Raw genomic sequence first — 26,923 nt, 5'->3', positions numbered from 1 at the left:
GAACTAAATACACGACAGAATTTAGTATATGTTATGGACTGAATCGTGTCCCCCAAAAATGCGTGTCAACTTGGCTAAGCCATGATTCCCAGTATTGTGTGGTTGTCTACCATTTTGTGATATGATGTGATTGTTCTATTGTTGTTAATCCTACCTCTATGATGTTAATGAGGCAGGATTAGAGGCAGTTATATTAATGCAGCAGGACTCAATCTATAAGATTAGGTTGTGTCTTAGGTCCATCTCTTTTGAGATATAAAAGAGAGAAACAAGCAGAGAGATAGGGGGACCTCATACCACCAAGAAAGCAGCAATAGAGCAGAGCGGTCCTTTGGACCCGAGGTTCCTGCGCTGAGAAGCTCCTAGACTAGGGGAGAAGTGATGACAAGGACCTTCCCCCAGAACCGACAGAAAGAGAAAGCCTTCCCCTAGAGCTGGCACCCTGAATTTGGATCTCAGGCCTCCTAAACTATCAGAGAATAAATTTCTCTTTGTTAAAGCCACCCACTTGTGGTATTTGTTATAGCAACACTAGATAACTAAGACAGTCTATAACAAATATATTATCTATCAATGGGGAAGAAAAACTTATTCAATAGATGGTTTTTGCACAACTAAGAAACACTGGAAAATAGAAAGTTGGCTTTTTATTTTAATCACTAGATTAAAAGCCATAAATATACCACAAAAAAGAAGAAAAACACAGAAATTGGATAAATTTTGTTATAATTCTGAAATAGATTTTTCAGTATGACTCAAAATCCAGAAGCCATAAAAAATTTGTAATTTGGTCACAAAATTTTTTTCTATTATTTTTGCATAAACGAAATAAAGAAAACCAAAACAAAAATACTGACTTGGGAAAAGACTTGAACACTTATCACAAGAAAGCTAGTTTCCTTTATGTAAAGAGCTAGTAGAAGTCAATAACAAAAATCAGTAGGAAAATGGGCAAATGATATAATAGTTCACAAAAAAAGAAACACAAATATCTCTTAAATGAAGTTCAGTAATAAGAAAATTTCAAATAAAAACTACAAAAAGATACCAGTAGATTTCCAAAAAAATCAAAGTTAAATAATACGCTGTGTTCGTGAGGGTAACTGCACAGACTTTTGTATATTGTTGGTGGCAATGAGGCTTAGAATAATCTTCGTGGAGAGAAATTGATAATGGTTATTAAAATTAAAAATACACATCTCTTGATGTAACAATCCTGTTTACAGTTACGCTTACACATGTGCTAAATAACTTATGTACAAATATAGTCACTAAAGTATTGTTTGTGGTACCATAACATGTGACCAATCTAAATGTCTGTTAATAGCATATTAGTTAAACATATTATGGTACAACTATTTAATGGAAAATTAAACAATCATGAAAAAGAATGAGGCAGAAATATATGCTCTGAATACTCTCTGAGATATGACTTCAAGTGAAAAAAGCAAAAAAGTGTGTATAACATCTATAATTCGTTTAAAAAATTATATATATATATATATATGAAGCATATGTATATGATTTTATGCATAGACTATATGTGGAATTATACAAAAGAAAACAATTAACACAGTTATGCCTGAAAGTAGAACTGTGTGGCTAGAGGTCTAAGGTGGGAGGTAATATTCAATATGTATATTTTTTGTACCACGTTTGTGCATTTTTGTTGTTGTTAGGTGCCATCAAGTCGGTTCTGACTCATAGCAACCCTATGTACAACAGAAACGAACACTGTCTGGTCCTGTGCCATCCTCACAATAGTTAATGCTTGAGCCCGTTGTTGCAGCCACTGTGTCAACCCATGTTGTTGAAGGTCTTCCTCTTTTTCGCTGACCCTCCACTTTACCAAGCATGATGTCCTTCTCCAGGGACTTGTCCCTTCTGATAACATGTCCAAAGTATGTGAGATGAAGTCTCACCATCCTTGCTTCTAATGAGCATTCTGGCTGTACTTCTTCCAAGGCAGATTTGTTCATTCTTTTGGCAGTCCATGGTATATTCAATACTCTTCGCCAACACCATAATTCAAAGGCATCAATTCTTCTTTGGTCTTCCTTATTCATTGTCCAGCTTTCACATGCATATGAGGCCACTGAAAACGCCATGGCTTGGGTCAGGGGCATCGTGGTCCTTAAAGTGACATCTTCGCTTTTTAACACTTTAAAGAGGTCTTTTGCAGCAGATTTGCCCAATGCAATACATCTTTTGATTTCGTGACTGCTGCTTCCATGGGTGTTGATTGTTCATTGAAGTAAAATGAAATTCTTGACAACTTCAATATTTTCTCCACTTACCATGATGTTGCTTATTGGCCTAGTTGTGAGGATTTTTGTTTTCTCTAAATTGAGGCGTAATCCATAGTGAAGGCTGTGGTCTTTGATCTTCATCAGTAAGTGCTTCAAGTCCTCTTCACTTTGAGCAGGCAAGGCTGTGTCATCTGCATGTCACAAGTTGTTTATCAGTCTTCCTCCAATCCTGATGCTGCGTTCCTCATATAGTGCAGCTTCTCGGATTATTTGCTCAGCATACAGATTGAATAAATATAGTAAAAGGATACAACCATGACGCACAACTTTCTTGACATTAAACCACACAGTATCCCCTTGTTCTGTTTGAATGACTGCCTCTTTGTCTAAGTACAGGTTTGTGTATTAGTGATTTTTAAAAAATATTATTTTTTAAATTCAATAAAATAGGTTACCATGTAAAAACTTTGATTTTATTTTTTTATTTGGATTTCTAATGTCATAATGTTAGCATTTATAAAAGATATAATTAAATTCAGTATTTACATGTCAAAGTCATGCTGAACACCATATAAAAATATTTAAAATAGTATGCATCAGACTTACAATTTTGCATCTTCTCTGTAATCATCCAACCCCTCATCATATGATTTTGATCTTTCTGTCTTTGAGCTGGGCTGGCCATCCAGGCTGGGAGGTCCGACAGATTCTGTAATTAAAAGTCAACATTTAGACATTTACAAGTGGTTTCCAGGTTCTCCTAATAATGAGAAGATAACAGTGAGTCACACTGCTCTAAATGGAATATTGAGAATGAGATACAGTTTACATAACATTCATTCAAACGTACCATGGTCATGTGAAAGCTGACGTCGAATTAAAGGAGCTGATGTTGTGAGGCTGGGAGGAACCGTTGCTATAGAAGGTACTTGAGAGGTAGAGGCTGAGATGACAGCAGAAGCAGGGATATGTGCAATATCATGATCAATGCTAGGGCTAGTTGGTTCATCTATAAGATGAAATGAAAAATAAATATTGGAATGATAATGACCTAGTTATTAATAATAACAATAAAATTAATAATCAATAATCATTATTAAAGGAATCAGGCAAAGATTTTAACCTTGATCACTATAGCACCAGTAAATGACACTCAGTCTGTTAAAAATCTACATATACAGTTATTACTCTAGTAATTACAAATAATTCTGAGAATATTGTATAAGAAATTAAATCACTTGCTTCTTTTACCAACCAATTAATTTCTTCACCAACTGATGAGACACCAAAATTTGCAGACATTCAGAACTGAAACCTGTCAAACCAGAACAATCATCATACAACATACTGAAAGAATTACTCTCACCCCTCACACACAAGGGTATCTTCAATTTTTATAGACAAACAAACAAGAAAGTATAGTCTATAAGGTGCCAGGAGAAGTTTTATATTATCAGCGTCGCTGCTAGTCTATCTGGCACTTTTGTACAAATCAGAAGCAAGTACCAAGTTTCCCGACATAGGCCCTCACCAGAAGCAATCCCCATTTGCCCCCTTGAGCAGATGTTCTTGTGCCCTTACAGAGAAGGTAAATAGGAGCCCTGGTGGCACAGTGGTTAAGTGTTCAGCTGCTAACCAAAAGGTCGGTAGTTTGAATCCACCAGCCACTCCTTGGAAACTCTACGGGTCAGTTCTACTCTGTACTATAGTGTTGCTATGAGTCGGAATCGACTCGAAGGCAAAAAGTTTTTAGAGTTTATGAACTTCAAGCTTCTCAAAAGTTGTCACTATCTGTCAAAGGCAGGAATACATATGTGAATGCATATGCATGCATAATTATAATAGCTAAATATCAACAGAGCATATTAGGTACTGGTATCACTCTAAATATTTCACATATATTATTTCACTTAATACTTATAAAATCCTATGAAGTAAGTACTATTTTATAGATGAAGAAACCAAGACACAGACAGATTAAGTAACTTGTCTACAGTATAAAACCACAGGGACAGAATTTGAACCCAGACCATGTAACACTTGTCTACTATATTTGTTTTACAAATTGGTGAACAATAGCTTTGTTCAAAACTCTTACTCTTGTTAAAACATTAGTATTGTACGTTCTAATATTTTAGGCCAAAAGGATGTAATTTAATAGAATGCCAGAACTATAATCCTTAAAATTAAATGCCCCAAACCTCAGAAACCATAATGTAGCCCTTTATAAAAAAATACTGTAATGATGAAACGGAGTTTTGATTCCTTGATGTAAAAGGTCAAATTATTTTAATTTTGACTAAATTCTAAGACTGCGCCATCATTTTAATGATCAGCATTTTAATCAAGACGGTTATTAATGCTACAAAATTAAATGATTCTATTTTGGCTAAAATCAGTAAATCCTGACTATCTTAAGCTTATTTCCTATGCTTTTCATTTTTTTTAAGGTGGCTCTTTACATTTAAGCAGTAGGAAACACTGAAAGTTTGTCTCTCTGAATCAAGTTTACTAAGTATATGACAAGTTTAACACTATATGTCAGTGAGAATGTAATAATTCTTTTTCCAAAAGCAAGGAGATTTCAAATTAATTCAAAAAGGATAAAAATTTACTAAATGTTATAGTATTCTTCTCTAAAATTGTCATTAAATTACAACAAATTTAAGGTTTTTCAAATGATAAATATGTGTAAAGTAAGTTGGTCTTATACAGTGTCTGCTGGTCCAAAATTATGTTATAGACTCATGAATACTGATACAAATGAGGAAATATTGTATTCTTTACAAATTATCTGGCATTATTAATAGTATTAATAGTTTAAAGAGATTTCTGTAGTGAAGAAATTCACTGGAATGGTTCAGATGAGATCTATTACACAAATTCACAGAAAAAATAAATAAAAGGTGTTTTAGCAAATAGAGATGATGCCCCCTTAAGACACTATTTCTCAAAGCATAGTAACTATACCTCTAGGAATATGTGGTTACCACATGTGTCACAGGGTATCTATGTGATGCCAAGGGATAAATCTTTCAGAAAAATCAATGTTGTGCCTTGCTAAGTAGTTTAAGACATTTTTATAGTTATTTATTTAAAATAAAATATCATGGAGTAAAATTCAAAATGTGCATGGATTAAGCACTAAACAAAATTTAAAGGCAATTTTCTGATGGCCCTAGATTTCCTGGGGTTCCCTAGGTGGAGCAGGTGGCTAAGCACTCAACTACTAGCCAAAAGATTGGTGGTTCAAACCCATGCAGAGGCGCCTCAGAAGACAGCCCTGGTGATCTGCTTCTGAAAGGTTGCAGCCTTGAAAACCCTGTGGAACACGGTTTACTTAGCACACATGGGGTCACCATGAGTCAGAATTGACTGCACAGCAACTAACAACAACAGATTTCCTGGTGGTATTCATTCAACCTTCTTTGACTTATTACACCTTGGAGGAAATTTTTGAAACATATTGGATTTAAATAAACTCTGTCTCAAGTATACGTTTGCAAAAAAGGGTGGAAAGATACACACCACTTGTTCTAGGGAGTAGAAATGGATGGAGGAGGCACATGAGAAGAGACCATAATATTGTGCTTACATACTGCAGTGTTTTTCGCACTCTTTATTATAAATATATAATAAAATAACAAATATATTTTACTGCTTTATTAAAGAGAAAATAATAAGCTAGATATACTTTAAAAATACGCAAAATTACATTACCTCGTATTTTTGGATTATACTAATGAATCCAACTCTATAGTCCCAGTGCAAATGAACTTTTCTACTGTTTTCAGTATACTGTTTCTGTTGTAATGATTAATCACAATGGGAGGAAAAAAAACCTAATTTTTACCTACACTTTAATTATTACCAATGTGCAGATTATGCAACAAACGAATGATTCAGGCTTATCTCATTTTCTAATACAAGAAAATAGACATTATTTAGTTGTCCAAAGAGAAAACACAATATTTTCATTCTCATAAACAAATATTTAAAATCATTGTGCTGTCAGATATTCAATTAATTTTGAGATTTATAAATAAACTCAAATATTCTGTCAAAATAATTGATCTTTGTTTTAGGCATGCCACATACTACATTAAGATGTTAAATAACACATGCAAAACATATATTTATGAACTATGAGGATGTAATGCTTACTGTTATCAAGTGATATAATCATTCATGGTAAACTGAATTACATAATCAAAGAATTAACTTAAGAATGGAGGCCTGTTATGCAGTTAATTTTATCCCCCCAAAAATGTGTTATAAATCCTAACCTTTATGCCTGTGATTATAATCCCATTTGAGAGTGGGTTTTGTTATGTTAATGAGGCAGGATTAGTGTAGGGTGTGTCTTGAGTCAATCTCTTGAGATACAAAAGAGATTTAATAAGCAAGAAAGGGAGCAAAGATAGAAGAAGGGAGATGCCAAGCCACATAAAGATTGCCCAGGAGCAGAAGCTCAGAAGAAACAAGGACCTTCCTCCAGAGCCGCCAGAGAGAGAAACCACCTCCTACAGTAGGTAGCCTGAATTTGGACTTCTAGTCTCCTCAAGTGTGAGAAAATAAATTTCTGTGTGCTAAAGTCATCCATTTGCACTATTTCTGTTACAGCAGCACTAGGTAACTAGGACAAGGGACTTAGGCAGGACCAGGAAGTGTTTTGTTCTGTTGTACATACGGTTGCTATGAGTTGGAACTGACTGGACGGCACCTAACAACAACAACGATAACACTATACAGTTATTCATTAATTTCAAAGATGGAATAAAGTATATATTGTAAAGAAAGTGGTAAACCTGTACAAGTTGGAAGAAATGGTGACTAATATAAAATTACATATATAGTTCCAAAATACCAACAGTATTCATATATCTTTTTTATTAAAAATATGGGAATTGAACAAATTGTTTCTGTTCCAACTCCTATGAGACAGGACATTTACTGCAAATGACCTAAAAAGTCAATCTATGCCTCAAATAAAATACGTGTTTTAAAAATCTCTGATATTTTTCCTTCTCCTTAAGAAAAAGGAAGATAAAATATTGCTAATGTATTCTCGTCTTAAAAAGAAATTCGAATGGGACAAATCTTTTTATTTGCCTTCTGAGATGCATGTTGTTGTTACGTGCCGTCAAGTTGGTTCCGACTCACAGTGATCCTATGTACAAGAAAATGAAACACTGCCTGGTCCTGTGCCATCCTCACAATTGTTGCTATATTTGAGTCCACTGTTGCAGCCACTGTGTCAATCCATCAAGTTGATGGGTCTTTCTCTCTTTTGCTGACTCTCTATTTACCAAGCATGATGTTCTTCTCCAGGGACTGGTCCTTCCTGATAACATGTTCAAAGTACATGAAACAAAGTCTTGCCATCCTTGCTTCTAAGGAGCACTCTGGCTATACTTCTTCCAGGACAGATTTGTTTGTTCCTCTGGCAGTCCATGGTATAGTCAATATTCTTTGCCAACACCATAATTCAAATGCATCAATTCTTCTTCAGTCTTCCTTATTCATTGTCCAGCTTTCACATGCATATGAGGCAATTGAAAATACCATGGTTTGGATCAGGTGCACCTTAGTCCTAAAAGTGACATCGCTGCTTTCTAACACTTTAAAGAAGTCTTTTGCTGCAGATTTGCTCAATGCAATGTCGTTTGATTTCCTGACTGCTGCTTTCATGGGCATTGATTGTGGATCCAAGTGAAATGAAATCCTTGACAACCATAATCTTTTCTCCGGTTATCATGATGTTGCTTATTGGTCTAGTTGTGAGGATTTTTATTTTCTTTATGCTGAAGTGTAATCCATACTGAAGGCTGTAGTCTTTGATTTTCATCAGTAAGTGCTTCAAGTCCTCTTCACTGAATCCTGTCCACCATAGGAGACCCTACTGGTATTTGAAATACCAGTGGCGTAACTTCCAGCATCACAGCAACACACAAGCCATCACAATATGACAAACTGACAGTTGAGCAGTGGCCACATCAACTAGAATGGCTAAATTTTAAAAAGACCAGTAACACCAACTGTTTGTGAGAATATGCAGGAACTTTATCTGTCATTTATTACCGCTAGATAACACTGGATATTATAAATAAAGCTGCTATGAACATTGTTTTAGAGGTGTTTCCTGTGGACATAAATTTTATTTTTCTTAAATTCTTACATGTGGACTTAATAGGTCATAGAGCAGATGTATAACTTTATACAAAACTGCAAAACTGTTTTCTAATGTTATCTAGCAGCAATAAATGACAGATAAAGTTTCTCTATATTCTCACCAACAATTGGTGTTATTGGTCTTTTTTAAATTTAGCCATTCTATTTGATGTGACCACCATTCGTCTGTCAGTTGTTGTACTATGGTCGCTTGCGTGTTGCTGTGATGCTGGTAGCTATGCCAGCAGTATTTCAAATACCAGCAGGGTCACCCATGGTGGACAGGTTTCAGCAGAACTTCCAGACTAAGACAGACTAGGAAAAAGGATGTGGTGATCTACTTCTAAAACAATCGGCCAGTGAAAACCTTATGAATAGTGGCAGGACATTGTCTGATATAGTGCCAGAAGAGGAGCCCCTTAGGTTGGAAGGCACTCAAAATACTACTGGGGAATAGCTGCCTCCTTGAAGTAGAATCGACCTTAATGACATGGATGAAGTCAAGTTTTTGGGACCTTCATTTACTGATGACACGACTCAAAATGAGAAGAAACAGCTGCAAACATCCATTAATAATCAGAACATGGAATGTGCTAAGGATGAATCAAGGAAAATTGGATGTCATCAAAAATGAAATGGAATGCATAAACATCAATATCTTAGGCATTAACAGGCTAAAATGGACTGGTATTGGCCTTTCTGAATTGGACAATCGTATGGTCTAGTACGCCAGGAATGACAAATTGAAGAGAAATGGCAGTGCGTTCATCATCAAAAAGAACATTTCAAGATCTGTCCTGAAGTATAACGCTGTCTGTGAAAGGATAATGTCCATACGCCTACAAGGAAGACCAGTTAATATGACTGTTATTCAAATTTATGCACCAAAACACTAATGCCAAAGATGAAAAAACTGAAGATTTTTACCAACTTCTGCAGTCTGGAATTGATCAAACATGCAATCAAGATGCACCAATAATTACTATTGATTGGAATGCCAAAGTCAGAAAGAAGGAATAAGAATCTGTAGTTGGAAAATATGGCCTTGGTGATAGAAACAATGCCTGAGATTGCATGATAGAATTTTGCAAGACCAATGATTTCTTCATTACAAATACCTTTTTTCAACAACATAAATGGCGATTCTACTCGTGGACCCCACTGAATGGAATACACAGTAATCAAGTCAACTATATCTGTGGAAAGAAATGATGGAGAAGCTCAATATCATCAGTCAGAACAAGGCCAGGGGCTGACTGCAGAACAGACCATCAATTGCTCATATGCAAGTTCAAGTTGAAGCTGAAGAAAATTAAAACAAGTCCATAAGAGTCAAAGTACAACCTTGAGTATATTCCACCTGAATTTAGAGATCATCTCAAGAATAGATCTGACGCACTGAACACTAATGACCAAAGACCATAAGAGTTGTTGGATGACATCAAGGACATCACACATGAAGAAAGCAAAAGGTCATTAAAAAGGCAGGAAAGAAAGAAAAGTCCAAAATGGGTGTCAGAAAAGACTCTGAAACTTGCTCTTGAACACTGAGTAGCTAAAGCAAATGAAGAAATAATGAAGTAAAAGACCTGAACGAAGATTCCAAAGGGTGGCTGGAGAAGAAAATAAAGTATTATAATGAAATGTGCAAAGAGCTGGAGTTAGAAACCAAAAGGGAAGAACACGCTTGGCATTTCTAAAACTGAAAGAGCTGAAGAAAACATTCAAGTATCTAGTTGCAATAGTGAAGGATTCTATGGGCAAAATACTGAACTACGCAGGAAGCATCAAAAAGAAGATGGAAGGAATACACAGTCACTGTACCAAAAAGAATTGGTCAACATTCAACCATTTCAGGAGGCAGCATATGATCAAGAACCAATGGCACTGAAGGACGAAGTCCAACCTGCACTGAAGGCAATGGAGAAAAACAAAGCTCCGGAACCGTCGGAATACCAATTGAGATGTTTCAACAAACGGATGCAGTGCTGGAGGTGCTCAATGAGATACCTACTTTAAATCAAAGGAGGTGAACAGGCAGTTATATAAGGTTGAATTATCTTTGGCGATACCACAGTTGTGGCTGCTGCTGTTGTTTTAAAATCTGAGTTATACCCAATTAAACAGTCATTTAAAAAAAAATTAAACTCTGTAGGCAAATTTTACTTAATTCCATTAATACTGATAACTGAATATCACGAACATCATATGAAAAAGTTCTGGAGCTGATAATAATGGCAGGATCAAGAGACTCCATTGATATTAAATAAAAAAAAACATTTGAAAGAATGTTTAAAAAATGAGCCACTAATATATTAACATGCACTTTTAATCTCTTATCATCAAGTGACTTTTTTTTTTTAATTGTGTTTTAAGTGAAAGTTTACAGTTCAAGTTGGTTTCTCATACAAAAATTTATACACACATTGTTATGTGACCCTAGTTGCTCTCCCTGTGACAGCACACTCCTCCTTTCCACCCCGGATTTCCCGTGTCCATTCAACCAGCTCCTGTCCCTTTTTGCCTTCTCATCTCACCTCCAGACAGAAGCTGCCCATTTAGTCTCATGTATCTACTTGAGCTAAGAATGACTCTCTTTACAAGTATCACATTATATCTTATAGTCCAGTCTAATCTATGAAGAGTTAGCTTCAGGAATGGTTTCAGTTCTGGGCTAGCAGAGAGTCCAGTGGCCATGTCTTCTGGGGTTCCTCCAGTCTCAGTCAGACCATTAAGTCTGGTCTTTTTACTAGAATTTGAGTTCTGCACCCCAATTTTCTCCTGCTCCATCAGGGACTCTTGTATTTCCTAAGTGACTGACTTCTACAGGTTCACTAAACATTTTTCACTAATTACCATAGAAGCAGTAAGTCGTGTTAACTTTTACAAAAACTGGTAAGGGGTGCCATCACCTAGTTCAAATATACTCTTTTTTTTTTGAAGTTCAAGGCAAGTTTGGCCTTGTTTATTCCCAGTATGCTTTTGTTCTATTCCTGTTTTGTCCCAGTTCTCAGCTTTTTTCTATTTTATTTGTTTTTATTATTATACTTCAGATGAAGGTTTACAGAACAAACTAGCTTCTCATTAAACCGTTAGTACACATATTGTTATATGACATTGGTTAACAACCCCATGACATGTCAACACTCTCCCTTCTCCACTTTGGGTTTCCTATTACCAGCTTTTCTGTCCCCTCCTGCCTTCTAGTCCGTGCCCCTGGGCTGGTGTGCCCCTTTAGTCTCATTTTGTTTTATCGGACTGCCTAATCTTTGGCTGAAGGGTGATCTCAGCAGTGACTTCATTACTGAGCTAAAAGGGTGTCCAGGGGCCATACTCTTGGGGTTTCTGCAGTCTCTGTCAGGCCAGTAAGTCTGGTCTTTTTTTGAGTTAGAATTTTGTTCTACATTTTTCTCCAGCTCTGTCCAGGACACTCTATTGTGATCCCTGTCAGAGGAGTCAGTGGTGGTAGCCGAGCACCATCGAGTTGTACTGGACTCAGTCTGGTAGAGGCTGTGGTAGTTGTGGTCCATTAGTGCTTTGGACTAATCTTTCCCTTGCGTCTTTAGTTTTCTTCATTCTCCCTTGCTCCTGATGGGGTGAGACCAGTGGAGTATCTTAGATGGCCGCCCACAAGCTTTTAATACCTCAGATGCTACTTACCAAAGTAGAACGTAGAACATTTTCTTTATAAACTATGTTATGCCAGTTGAGCTAGATGTTCCCCGAGACCATGGTCCCCACAGCCCTCAGCCCAGTAATTCAGTCCCTCAGAGAGTTTGGGTATGTCTATGGAACTCATATGACCTTGCCTTGTACAAGCTGTGCTGGCTTCCCCAGAAATATGCTCATTTTTTATAAGAGTAATTCAACTCATCATAATTGGATTTAAGTTTTTAAATTAAGACCAAGCTTCCTTAATGATCAGTTCAATAAACATGCATTTAAATTAGTATTTTGCTTTGTAAAAGTCATTTTGAGATTTGGTTATTTTAATAACCAAAATTTAATTATGTTATCTTCCTACTATATAGATTTAAAAAAAGGTTAGACAGTGGGGAGAATTTTGAATAAATACTTTATTCATATTTTCCAAGACCATATGGTAGTTTGTGCTGAATTAAAGGGAATGGAGTTGTAAATCTAAGAGGAACTGATGTTATAGTAGTTATAATCCCAGTTGGGAATGGGTTTTCTTTGTTATGTTAATGAGACAGTATTAGTATAGGATGTGTCTTAAGTCGATCTCTTTTTGAGATATACAAGAGATTAAACAAGCAAGTAAAGAAGGAGAGATGGGGGAAGATAGAAGCCATGCTACATGAAGATCATCAAGGAGCCAAGGAATAGAAGCTGAAGAGACAAGGATTTTCATCCAGAGCTGGCAGAGAGAGAAGGCCTTCCCCTTGAGCCAGTGTACTGAATTTGGACTTCGAGCCTTCTAAACTGTGAGAAAATAAATTTCTGTTTGTTAAAGCCACTCACTTGTGGTATTTCTGTTGCAGCAGCAAGAGATAACTAAGACACCAGTGCTCTAAGTTTAAAAAGGGCAAGTGGAAGCATTGTTTTTTGATTTGCCACACATAATGGATTATAATCACTTTGCTGAGTTTTTGTAGACCCGTAGATCAGGTAAGTTAACTTAGGGTTTTAAGATTTCAGGGGGAGGGATGTTTGAGGGGGTGTGTGTATGTGTGAGTGTGTGCATGCGCATTTCATTGTATTTGAAAAATGACCCAGCTTGCAAGCTGACAAATGCTGGAAGTATGAACTTCAAGAAATCTAACATTTACTCAAAAAGAATTTATAGTAAATGTCAGGCCACCAATTTTACTAATCTATCTTCAAAAGACTTAACCTTAAACTTGATTCCATTTTTATGCAGCATCCAAGAGTATACTTATTCTCTTTATAAACAGATTTTTTGCTTGACAGAAAGACTTAGTGTGTATGAGTATAAAAGAGGGGCTGAGATGCTCATTGCATCATCCTATGGTATCACTGTTGGCATTAGAGACTAAAGCCTCTAAAGGGAGAAGATGGGTATAAGGTGATAGTCCTCCATTCCCTCTGAGTAAATTTCAGATAGCTAAATTCATCTATAGAGACACCGTAATCCAGCTATATCTTACATACTTTAAAACTTTTACACTAGGTAGTGCCAATAAGACTGTGCCAGTCTAATTCAATTTTACTTATGGTAACACTAAAATTACCTAAGCATACCCATACTGGTCAACTCTGGGGTAAGAAGAATAAGGAGGAGAATTAGAAACATGACAAAAGGAGGGGAAAAATAAATTTGAGATGAAGCCTTGGTTATGGGTAATACAGTCATGGTTTCTTATATTAATAGTTATACCAAACAAAAAAATCAAATCTGTTGCTTTTGAGTCAATTCCAACTGATAAGAGTAGTATAAGTTAAGAAAATGTAGAAAGTCAGGGTTGTAGAATAAAATGTAATGCCTGTTGTTGTTGTTAGTTGCTGTCGAGTCGATTCTGACTCATGACGACCCCACGTGTGCAGAGCAGAACCGCTCTATAGGGTTTTTAAGGCTGTGACCTTTCGGAAGCAGATTGCCGGGCTTGTCTTCTGAGGCATCTCTGGGTGGGTACAAACTGACAACCTCTCGGCTGGTAGTAGAGCACTTAACAACTTGTGCACCCACGGATTCTTTAATGCGTGTTACCGACTGCCAAATTATGAACAGTTAAATCATTTTGTGTTTACTTGTAAATTTAAAAAAAAAAAAAAAATTTTTTTAAAATTTTCAGGACATATTATAAAGCTTTATAAGTCTGTGTGTGTGTGTGTGTGGGGAGAATAAACAAAATACTGTTGATAACTAATATTCCTAATTTAAAAACAAATAAAATGGCTTATTCATTTTTCTAAATCTTCGTGACACGAGAAATATTAGGTGTTAAATACATAACACAATGTAGGAATATTTTCTTTCTATATGACATACTATCTCTGTATTATAACCAAAAAAAAAAAAAAAAAAAAAAAATTCAAACTCATTGCCATCGAGTTGATTCTGACTCATAGCGACCCTACAGGACAGAGTAGAACTGCCTCATAGGGTTTCCAAGGAGCGCCTGAAGTGCCTGGCGCAATCTGTATTATACTTAACTAAAAAAACAAATTGTCTCCATCTTCTGATATTTTGGGAATAAAGCTAAGGAACTTAATTTTTTTGCATTGATCTATAAAGTCTTCAAATAAATAATTATTAAGATAACAAAGCACAAAATTTGGGGGTGTGGTGATAAAAAAACAAACCTTAATTTCTTTCTTCTTTTTCCTTTTAATTTAAATGTTCCATAAAATAACAGAGTACAGATCAACATCCCCCAAAGTGTGTTTTATGGTATGCTAAAGCCATTAGATACTCTAAATAAAAGGTTTCGTGGTCAAATACTTTTGAGAAAAATTGTATTATATCCTGCCCAGAAAATTCACTATATATACCACCAAAACAAACTCACTGCCATCGAGTTGACTCCGACTCATAGCAACACCACAGGACAGAGCAGAACTGCCCCATAGGGTTTCCAAGGAGCAGCTGGTAGACTCGAACTGCCGACCATTTGGTTAGCAGCCGAGCTCTTAACCACTTTGCCACCAGAGCTCCTCACAATATACACTATCACACTAACGATTTTGAGAAGTCCTATGGCAAAGACAAACAAAACTTGTTTAACTATTTAATAAACCTAGTATTTCTCAATTTATTTCATCACTGAATTTTTCTTCCCCTTTAATAACTTATTGTGATCTAATGGAATTAGTCTTCTTGAGATGTACTTAAGGAAACACTGCAAAATAGCCTCTTTTACTCCATTTCAAAGCTGGCATCTATCCTGCTTTCTCTAAAATATGCATTTTAAATAACTAGATGAAAAGAGAAACATCTGTGGGTCAGATAAAAAGTTAAAGCCTAACAATAAAAGAATTCCAATACTACATTTTGGAACTTATGCTTAATGAAATGCTGAAAGTTCTTTTATTGTTCAAGTATTACATATTTAACAATGAGTCTCTAGAGCAGACTAATAAGCATTTTTTAGACTTCAATGTTACAGTAAAGGATTTTTAGTTAAACAGCTAAAAACTTTTTACAGTGAAAAGTATACTAAGCAAAATATAGTATACTTTTGATGTTATGCTCTAAGATAAATACTTAAATTCTTTTTAATGCTTTTACCTCAAATATATTGCCTAAGACACTCTATTTTATAAAAGCCATGAAAATGCTGTAAATCTTGGGAGGCATGGTATTGTTCTACCTTAGGGCTCAGAAACTTTTAAGAGATCTATGGACAACATTCAATATGGAAATGCAGTTAAAAATTCTGTGTTAGTATCTCAATTCTTTATACCACCCTATTCCCTGAGTGCTTGTAACTGATATACCACAGTAATCATATTCTACATATTAAGGCTCTAGGCGGCATATATGAAATAAATGGACTATAATAACATTTCTATGCTGGGTGACTTTTTAAAAGTCATGCTTCATAAAACAAAGATACTGTTCACTAGGGAACTATGAAGGAGATTCTAGTAAGTACTTAAAATAGACTCTGATCAGAACTAATTAGTAAACATTTCTCGAAATAAATAAACAAATATAATGGTTTATTTTCATTATTTTTCTAAATCTTTATATACAGAATTATATAGATTTTTATTTTATGTTTTAGCCAAAGCCCTCTCTTTAGTAGCACAATTGACTCTTTGGTTTACTCCTGTACCTTACAGTAACTAGAAAGAAATATTAACATATAAAACCAGCACTTTTTTTGTTTCTTCAATATAATCTGATTATACTGTTAAACAGGAAGAAAATATGATGCCATTGTTGTGATAGGATCTCACACACCTATGAATTACAGCTATAGGTTGTAGCACTTTTTATATATATACATGTTTTAAATCTTAAAACAATCATTTGTCCTCAGTTATTTTCTTTGAAACATCTGGGTGATATATAAGGTTCCTTCTACAGCAAAAATTCTACTATTCTCTGAGCTTGGCCTTAAGAGTACAGATATGAATATGAGTACAGTTTAGGGTGAGATTCCCCACAATGTTTACAACTTGAATATATCAAATTTATAACAAATATAAGTTATATGGGACTTAAAAAAAAAAAAACTGATTCTGATAGTGTCAATTGACAGTCCAATAGCTCAACAGCTTAAAAAGTTTCTCCAGAAAAGAAAAACTCTAGAATATTATTCAAAGAGAAGCAAATGATATTATAAAATTATGTAAAACTATTTCCATAAACTTTTAGGGTACCAGAGCGAGTAAGAGGTCTTGGTCTCAAAGCAAGACCACTGCAGTACAACTCCAGGGGCACTCTCTACAATGTGTTTGATAGAGATGGTACCCTCTGGAATCGTGCACTGTGACAAGGTTACATCAGGGAAATCAGACTCTCTGTCTCTATCACTTATTAACTGTGACTACTACTTATTTCCCTGTGAACTAGGGAAATTATTTAACCTCTCTATGAATCACAATGGTCTAATCCCATCGTGCATGGGGTCGCCATGAGTCAGGGGCCAACTTGATGGCAGCTACAACAACAACATACCTTAAATTTCTCATTTATAAAATGAAGCTAACACTAAGGATACATATCATAACCTCTTAATGGAGTATTTCTTAAAGCTACATGGTAATTATGATGAGAATTTTTTTTTTTGGTTTTGCTATACATTTAACCACTATCTCAAAATTATCATTCACTCATTATTTCAACAAATGTTTATTGAGTACCTTCTACATTCCAGGCAGTGTTCTAGGCATGTAAGTATCCTTACATGGATGTGAACAACAGATCTAAAACCGTGGCTCTCATGTAGCTTCGGTTTTAACTCTGGAGAGAAACATATAACAAAGTGCATAATATACAGCAAGTAGAAACAAGTGCTATGAAGATAAATAAAGCAGATAAACGGACTGGAGAATGTCAGTGTATGTGTGGGGTGCCTATTTTAGATAGGTTAGTCAGAACAGGTTGCTGTGAAAAGGTAACATTTAAGCAGAGACCCAAATGAAGTCAGGGCAAGAGCCTTGTGAAAATATCTGTGAAATGTGTTTTGGGGCAGGGAACTAGCAAGTGCTAAGGCCCTGAGGCAGAGCCATGCTGGCATGTTCCGAGAAAGCAAGGAGGCTAGTGTGGCTGAAGGAGGGTTGCACAAGGAAGATTACAACAGGAGATGAGATCAGAGGTGGCATGGTGATGTGGGACAGATCATGGAGGGCCTTGCAGGCTACAGCAGGATTTTGGATTATTTTCTGGCTGAGATGGAAAGTAAACAGAGGCTTCTGATCTGAAGAGTGATATGATATGATTTGCATTTTTAAAACACCACACTGGCTGCTGTGTAGAGAATGTACCTGGGATGTGTAGGAACATACTACAGACTCAGTAAACATGGCAGGTATTATAGACTGCGGCACACTGCTTGTAATTTAGGTAACTTTTCCAAATTTATTCCAGGATTTATTCTAAGACATTTGAAGATGTCTTTCCTTTCAGCCCAAGTTAAATTTACAAAGAAACAAGCTTTAGAAAGTAAAAGGCACTGTTAAAATGAAAGGTTAATTACTAGTTATCAAAACTGTTCCACTTGGTTTTTGATCCAGGTGAATCAACAACTATGTACAAGTTGGTTTGCTGGGTCTCTTGGTCTCAGATGGCAGAAATGTGTTTTATCAAAATTAAAACTAAAAATGGATACTAACTGCATCAAGGTATTATATTTAAAAAAAAAAAGATAATGGAAAAATTTAGGGACAGATAAAGGTGACGGTTGAACAACATAATGAACATGAACATAAGTTAATGTCACTGAATTGTACACGTGAAGAATACTGAAATGGCAAATGCTTTGTTACATATATACTTACCACAATACAAAAAAATTTAAAAAGAAAAGAAAAGCCAGAAAATTGATACAGGAAATAAATTTTAAGAAGGGTACAAGCTTATGGCACTGATTGAAACATAGCTCATGAAATTCAGAACAAATATTTTAAAATCTCAGTGTAAAATTTCTATGCCTGTTGAACTACAAATAATATTTTCTGAAAAGATCTCTTAAATATTCATCATATTTGCCAATAGTGGAACAGTGCATGAATATAAATGAGCTCACCTATAAATGGGATGGAAGCCAAGGAATCGCCAGGTGGACTGGTACTTGAGGCCTTCCTTTCCTCCATTCTTTTTATATGGACCTCGCGGCGTGCATCATTGGGTAACCAGCATGTAGTGTCTGACCCAGTCTCTTGGTCATTGACCGCCAAGATGTATGACTGATGCCTTAAAGGCTGTGGTGTTTGGCGACCAGATGGAGGTTTTTCCCTTAGAACAACAGTTTCTTTATTATCTAAAATACTTGATTGCTGATTTTCAGCTTCCTGTACACTTAAATCTTGATTTCTTTGACTGACAGACAATTCAAAATCTGAAGTACCAGAGTTCTCACTCATCTGAGGGACAAGCTTAGCAGAAGCTCCAGATAAACAGGGGGATTTTGCAGTCTCCACTTGGTAATCTGGGGCACTTTCAGTTCTTAACCATGTCTGCTGATTTATTAGACTGTTTTGATGCAAGTGATTTACTGGTCTTTGGTCTTTGATAGAAGCAATTGCGTTCTGGTTAAGTGATGGTTTTGCAACATATGTAGAAGGCGCTTTCAGAGAATTGCTTCGAACTTTCACAAGAGGTGACCTGTCTTGTGAAATACCTCGAAGTGGTGACATTTCACAAGTAGTTTGAAAATTTCTGTTTGACTGCAGTGTTTTTAGATCTGGTGGAATTTTTTTAAACTGAGACACCAATCCCATTCCTCTGCCACTTATTCGCCTACTATCAGAATTAACAAAACTGGGAGCCACAGAAAAATTTGAACCTCGAAAAGATTTATGAATTTCTTGCTGCCTAGGTCTTTCACAAATACCCCGTCTATCATCTTGTTCAGTAAATCCACTCCATTTATAAGTCTGTTTTCGTTCTCCATTTGAATCAGGGATTTGACTCTCAGAATTGACATTTTCTATGGTTTCATCCTGTCCCCCAATGTAATCCCATGAACGAGTTCTATGATTACTAAAACCAACAGGTGGAGATATCAGTGCTCCTTGAGATGCGCTCCTTGGACAATACTTCATTAGCACAGGGTCCTCCAGTCTTTCCTGGGACACACTGCGCTGCCGTATCTGAACAGACTGGGGCCCTCGATCATGAGAGGTGCTTCTACGTCGTACCTGCAAAGTAGTGCGATTCGGTATCACCTGGTTATATTCTGTTGTGCTCTGGGATGCTGCTCTTAAGCTATCTAATCTTTCTTGAATTGTCCAACAACCTATGTGCAATCGTCTGTTATCAATATACTCTTTGTAAGTTTTATAGTTTTTCCAGTCTATGTGCTGATGGGAATTTGGAGAATAGTGATTAACAGGTACAGAGGGAGAATCTGCAACTTGAGATCTATTGCTTGAGAGTCCTTCTGAATGTACAGTATAATTTACAGATTTAAGTAAAATTCCAGAAGTTTCCAATGACCTGGAGCCTGATGTCTGATGAATCAGATGGGCAGTGGGAATTGATGATGGTGATGTAGTTCTTGACACTGGTTTTAAAGAGGTCTGTTCATTTATGCCATACCTCACTTCTTCAGTTCTATGTGAAGGACCTGTATGGTTGTGTCTATTAGATAACAAATCTACAACCTTCTCAGAAGGTACAATGACAGTCCTTACACTTTCATTGCAAACACACACTGCTGTGTTTGACTTTGCAACATCTGTTGGTGATGGAGGCACTTGTATTTCCATTCTATAGGCCCTGCCAGGTTGCATCAGTACTGGTGTACTGGTTTGCTGTTTGCTCAATGAAGAGTCTGGAGGAGATATTTCAACTGGCTGTGCCATAGCTGAAGGAACAGATGTCAGCCAGGGATAGCAAATTGGTGGAGGTTCAGGAATATTGTGGGCATTGCCACTGTAGGCTACATTGCCTTTCAGGTAGGCATCTTGAGAATATGCCTGTATGAGAATGAGAAAAAAGTATCATTTAAGATTCATTACAAGAAAAATAATTACCATTCCTGTAGTTCACTATTTTACTTTACTATGCCCTACTTTGTTCCTGAATGATATTCACTATAGCATGCATGCAAGTACAACATAACAGTACTCCACAAATTTAGAAAAGAGCTAGTCTCACAGAAAGAAAATTGTAAAATCTACAACAAATATACCTTATGACATCTGTTTTCTCAAAATATCTGAAACTAAATTTTTTCCTAATCAATTAGATATAACCATGTTGTGTCTAAAATTCTCCCCATTCGAGCTTTATGATACAGTAAGGATTTTTCAGCAGTTGACAGGTTAAATGGCTGCCTAATAAATCCCAGCAAAAAAAATGATTCTTATCTTTTGTCAGAGAGAAGGTGAAAATATTAAAAATCTTAACCAAACACATTTTTATTTTAAGCACTACTACTATCATAAATTAAATATAATTTATTGAACAGTGTCTTGTCAATTAACCACTATTGAGTGCCTAAAAATAATCCACTTTGATGAATTAAGTACTTCAACAGGCATGCTAAATATTTTGTATTTAAAATAAGAGACTATACATGTTTAAGAAATTAAGCATATATATGAAAGGCATAAAAATATAAAAAACAGGAAATTAAACTTTCTGTACATAATTTATTTTTTTTATATTAAGCTAATATAAATTATATTACTTTATTTGGTCATTATAGGGAGATATTTCTCTATTACTAAAAGGCAGGCATGCAGGCATCAGCTATTTGTGAAATTATCTAGCAATACTTTTAAAAATTTAAGAATAACTGAAATTAAATACAGAGACTCTATAAAACAGAGCTAATCAATGCAACATAGGACTATATTCAGCATGAGACAGTTAGGTGTGGTATCATATTACATACCCTCCCTGAATCAAAACAAGCTTTAATTCAAGACTATCATCACGTCCTGTCTTTGCATTAGACAGCTTGCAAAGCTCAAGTGCAGCCACAAACATAATAGCAAAGTACTAGTAAAGGGAGAGGGTAAGATACTTGAAAAAATACTGATGCCGATAAGTATTATGCTTTAACAGTGAAGTACAACATACAAAAGAAAACCAAACATAAAGAGGAAAAAATAAAACCATACATCACAAACACATTCTGCAAATTAGTAAGATTAACACTATGAAGGGATTTCTTCAAGTAAACTTACAGTTTTAATAAATTGGCTTATTACAAATCTCTATAAAACATGACTTAAAAAGCAAGGAAATGGCTACTGTGCATTTCTTACCAGTGCTGTGACATCCTTTGTAAACTGTAGCTAACAGAAAATAGGAAAACATAATAGAAGCTGCTTACTGATATAAAGACAGAATCATGTTGTCATATTGATGCTGGAAACGGAAAGCTAAAAATATATCTATACTGATTTCTCTGGAAGGTACCAAGAGAGGTAAAGGGCAGTGAAGCATAAAGAATAACTTCAGTATCCTTCTGAGCATCTTTTTCTCAGGCTTTTATCTGGTTCTTATTTGATTTGTCTACCATTCTTGAAAGCAAAATACATCTGGTGACATGCATTCCTAACAAGTATTTTCTTTAGTATGCAGTGCTGTCTGATAATGTGCTACGAAGCTTCCCTTCCACAAGAGCAACATTGATGTCTCTCATTTCCCCTGAGCTTCTTCCATCTCTGCTTCCAGATGACGAAACGAATGCTCTATTATGCATTTAAAATAGTACAACCTCCTCCTTCCCCTGTAAATCAGAGCATAACCACAAGCTGTCAGCTGACTGCAGCTGCCTTTACACTTATGATTTGGGAAAAAAGAAAGACTGTTTTATTAAATAGGTTTCAATAAAAAATTAGGAACCCTTCAACACTGTATCTTTTGTACTGTTTTATTAGCTTATGAAAGTAACTTCTGTATAGATATAAAAAAGATTACTTCCACGGTAATTCTTAATTTAAAATAAATATTATAGAATACATAGACTAGCACATATAGACAAGAATTCAATGAGAAATAAAAGCTAAGTACATAAAAGAATACAGGCATGCCATAATATTTTTAAGGCATGAATGCAGTCAATTACTATATGCATTTTTGGGTATGTGGATTAACATAACAAGCCTATCTTTTTAATGTTGATTATAGCCAGACCAATAGTCATTCATGACATGAAAACTGTGTCTGGATGAGTGAACCAAATGGTACAGTATTTGCACAGCATGTTTTCTGCAATTTTATTATGTATCACTTAAAAAAAATGGTGTGGGGGGCAGAGGGATTCCTATGGTTAATGATGTAAGGAAAGGTCAGTTGGCAGGTTTCTTGATTTCTCAAAACCTCTGCTGTGTTAATGTACATTGTGAAACTCGAAGGGAAGTACAACCTTATTCAGCCATGAAACTCATTTTCTTCCCCAGGGGTTTCAAACACGGTTAGAATTTCACGGTTTGGGAAATGATGTTTCCAATATAATAATTTCATATATATATATATATAAAACCAAACCAAACCCATTGCCGTTGAGTTGATTCTGACTCATAGCAGCCCTAAAGGACAGAGTAGAACTGCCCAATAGGGTTTCCAAGGAGCGCCTGGTGGATTCCAACTGCCGACCTTTTGGTTAGCAGCCGTAGCTCTTAACCACTACCCAAGCAGGGTTTCCACATATATATATATATAATTTAAAGATACCTCCTTTATTATAATTTGGGGAGGGGTATTATCTTTTAGTAATAGAAGTATATGGCTGGAACTATTAAATACTTGAAAAACATTTTTTACATACATAAGACATCTCTAAGATTGTTATATAGCAATCCTAAATACTAAATTGTCTATATTAATGAATCCCAACTTCTGGGTAAAGTTATGGCCAAAACAAAAAACAAACAAACAAACAAAAAAAACACCCGTTGCTGTCGAGTCGATTCCAACTCATAGTGACCCTAAAGGACAGAGAACTGCCCCATAGGGTTTTCAAGGAGCGCCTGGTGGATTCAAACTGCCGACCTTTTGGTTAGCAGCCATAGCTCTTAACCATTATGCCACCAGGGTTAAGGCAAGGAGTCCTTAAATACATACACATGCACCACACATTAACAATGGACTGACAAAATAGAATATATCACACAGAGTTGAGATAAATATGAATTCATTCAAGAGCATTATTGAATTCCCTCACATATTCTCTCAGTTCACAAACACTAAAAAAGCTTATCTATCTTTCTGCCTATCTATCTGTCCATCTATCTATCCCCTCACCACCCTCCTATCTACCTACCCACCTAAAGGCTCTTCATTCTCATAAAAAGTTTGGCTGCCAATACCATTCCAAATTAACATCTATGGAAATGAGCAGTTCCTCTAAGGCCCCTGAGGCTTAGTATACATTCAACTGAAAGGTCATGGACATATGTAGGAATAATTCTGGAACTTGTATGGCTATTCTAAGGACTATGGTACAGACACATATTAGCTCCCAGAGAAGTTTTGGGAAGTAAATTAGGACTAGACAATATGTATTTGAAAGAATCCTCTAGTCCCATGCTAACCTTAAGTGTCCCACTAGAAAACAAATTGCCTAGTAAGGAAAGCTTTTGATTCTTTCAGAAGGAAAGAATTCATAGGAGCTTGGGTAAACACTGGGGTGGGTCATCTGGAATGGATCATCGTATGTAACTTCTTGAGGTGAACAGTGAACCCACGAATGTGGCTTTATATTCTGGGAAAAGAATTGCAAACTGTGTAACTTGCTCACAGTTGTGCTGACATTTTTTCTCTTAGGGGCTTGGTCAAAAAGTACCAAATCTTTCATGGAGCCAGCATGGTCTGACATATCAATGTTTTAACTACTCATGGGGATCTTTGAATTGTCAGTGGGAACCAATTAAATAGCACAATATATTTAACAAAGTAATTTGGATTCTTAAAACAAAAAATGATGTCAAAACCATCCTGTGTTAATAAGTTTGTCTGAAATGTTTACCATGGACTTTTTTAAACCAATGTCATATGAGTTGCATATTCAGCTATTACTAATTGTGATATTTTGGTTTGTTTTAAGCCCAGAAAGATACTTCACAATATATGAAGGTGTTTTAATGGCACTGAACATCACTCAAATTTTTCCCAATTGAGTAGCTCCTGAATCTCCCCAAACAGAATATGGTAAAAAAGAATTTAGCCAATTTTTTTTTTTTATTTAGTCCTTTTATATACCATTCTACAGTCTTTCTTAAATTTCCTTTACCCTTGTACTTAAGTTTTAAATCTTATAGTAGCTTAGTTATTTAAAAGCTTATATTTTAAAATTAAAGTCATATCTAATGAAAACAGAACAGTAGCAACCCTACAGTGTCTATAGATCCAAAAAGTTCTCATAAAAAATAAAAAGGAAGAAAGGAAGGAAAGAAAGATGCGCCACTGAATTCTTCATTTAAAATTAGAATGTAAAGAGCATATGAAATAAAATTTGAAACAATCTGGGATCCTGATTTTATACGCAGTCCCTAACATAAATAATCCTAAAATAATCTTTCAGTTCAGTTTTTTAGTAGAGTCACAGCAAAATCACTAGTACCATGTCCTATGATACTTAAAACTCTCTCTTAAATAGTTAAAAAAACAAAACAAAAATCTGCAGAATAAATAAGCTGCTGAGGTTAAAATTCCTCCCTATCATTTTACCTTTATCAGGCCGACTTGTTAATGTAATGTGAACGCTTATGAGAAAAGCAAAAGTAACAACTTGTCTGTCAGTATAGTAAAATATATGCCAGCCATGCTAACAGTGGAGTATGGGAGATGAGGGATGGACAGGGAATTTATTTTATTTTATATATCCTTCTATATTTTTTGAAATTTTTTCAACAACCATGTACTTTCTTATAGTAACTCAAAATAGATTTTTAAAAAGGACAGAGTTACTGCAACTAACTTGCAAAATAAGAAAGAAGCCTCCAAAATGTCCACCCTTCCCTTACTCTACGCAGGACCGCCTTGATCCACACTTGACAAATGCATACTTATTGTTAAATAGAATATTATGCTAATTATGGAACATATGAAATGATTATTTTAAAAGTGTGTCTAATAAATCTAAAGACAAACTTTGGTTAAATTGCATTTTTAAACTTATATCTCATACTCATAGTATGGCAAATAGATTAGAGCTCAGAGTCCAGAGATTCAAGTTAGAATAGAAGCTCTGACACTAACTAGCAGTGTGACTTATGGTAAACCACTTAGACTCCTCATCTGTACCCAATGCAGTATAGCTGTATAGTTGAGAGCAAAGCTTTATTTAGTCTCAGATCTGCCTAGGTTCAAATCCTATTGCCATTGGTTTTGTCCCTGTTGATGCAAATTGTTTAATCTTGCTTGCTGCGTTTAACACAGAACAGCACCAAGTAGGCTCAAAATCCCCTGGTCAAAACTTAGACATACCCAAGAATCTCCAGGGTTGTCAGAACTAATTAATTTTTGAGTCCATTGAGCAGAATTCCTAAGAAAATAATCTTAGGGTATCCACAAAGAAGAAAGCCCAAATCTGCTTCTCCTGTCATTATTCTATTCAAGGAAGTATTTTCTTCAGTTGGCATCGTTTAGGTGACTTGGCGGGGGGTGGCTATTTCATTTGCGCATAGACAAACGTTTGAAAGGGTGACAAAACCATTTCACTTTTAAAAAAATGAAACAGGAAATGCTTTTTATTTTATAATAACATCTTAAAATTATGAATCTAAGATATCACTGTCTAAAATATCATTATAAAAAATATTACCAAAATGACTAAAATGAATATCCTACTACTCGCATTATTAATCTAGAACACATTTGTTTAAAAAATGAGGCTGTCATGTACAGGAGTACTATTATCAGCATCAAGTTAAAAACATAATGACTTATTCTTAATTCAACTTTATATTTTTCAATATCCATGTCATCTACAAATTATGAATTTTATTATTATAGATCTATCCTTATACAAGTCAAGTTTTAAACAAAATTAAATATTCTACACCCACACTTAAAGATGAACCGAGCACCTCCAGAACAACTTCGTCCATATATCACTTTAGATTGGTATCTGGCTGGTATGATCCTGCGTCCTAGATTCTGCCTGTGAGCTGAAGTTGTTTGTTCTCAGGTTGAATAACTCCCTCTAATAATTCTTGTAAGTTTGGTTTGGTTTTTACATATTCCCTTAATTTCTGTTTACCTGGAAATGTCCTAATTTCACCGTCATATTTGAACGAGAGTTTTGTAGGATATATTATTCTTGGCTGACAATTTTTTTCTTTCAAGGTTTTATATATGTAATCCCATTGCCTTCTTGCCTGCATGGTTTCTGCCAAATAATCTGAGCTTAGTCTTATTGTTTCTCCTCTGTATGTGACTTCTTGTTTTT

General features: G+C 35.5%; 1 protein-coding gene across 7 annotated transcripts in view; it reads right to left on the bottom strand.

Annotated features, from left to right (window-relative positions):
- The window catches only part of ARHGAP21 (Rho GTPase activating protein 21), a 188,115-nt gene that overhangs the window by 39,066 nt on the left and 122,126 nt on the right, over positions 1-26,923 (bottom strand). For all 7 annotated transcript variants that reach the window (XM_023735026.1, XM_023735025.1, XM_023735029.1 and 4 more), the window contains 3 exons: positions 18,599-20,492; positions 3,100-3,258; positions 2,856-2,958 (listed from right to left, as the gene is read on the bottom strand). In XM_023735026.1, coding sequence (XP_023590794.1) covers positions 2,856-2,958; positions 3,100-3,258; positions 18,599-20,492 — 2,156 coding nt within the window. The remainder of the gene's footprint in view (positions 1-2,855; positions 2,959-3,099; positions 3,259-18,598; positions 20,493-26,923) is intronic.

Source organism: Trichechus manatus, unplaced genomic scaffold (assembly GCF_000243295.1).
Source record: "Trichechus manatus latirostris isolate Lorelei unplaced genomic scaffold, TriManLat1.0 scaffold00075, whole genome shotgun sequence".
Classification (NCBI taxonomy): domain Eukaryota; kingdom Metazoa; phylum Chordata; class Mammalia; order Sirenia; family Trichechidae; genus Trichechus; species Trichechus manatus.
This window is presented reverse-complemented; position numbering and strand designations above follow the sequence as displayed.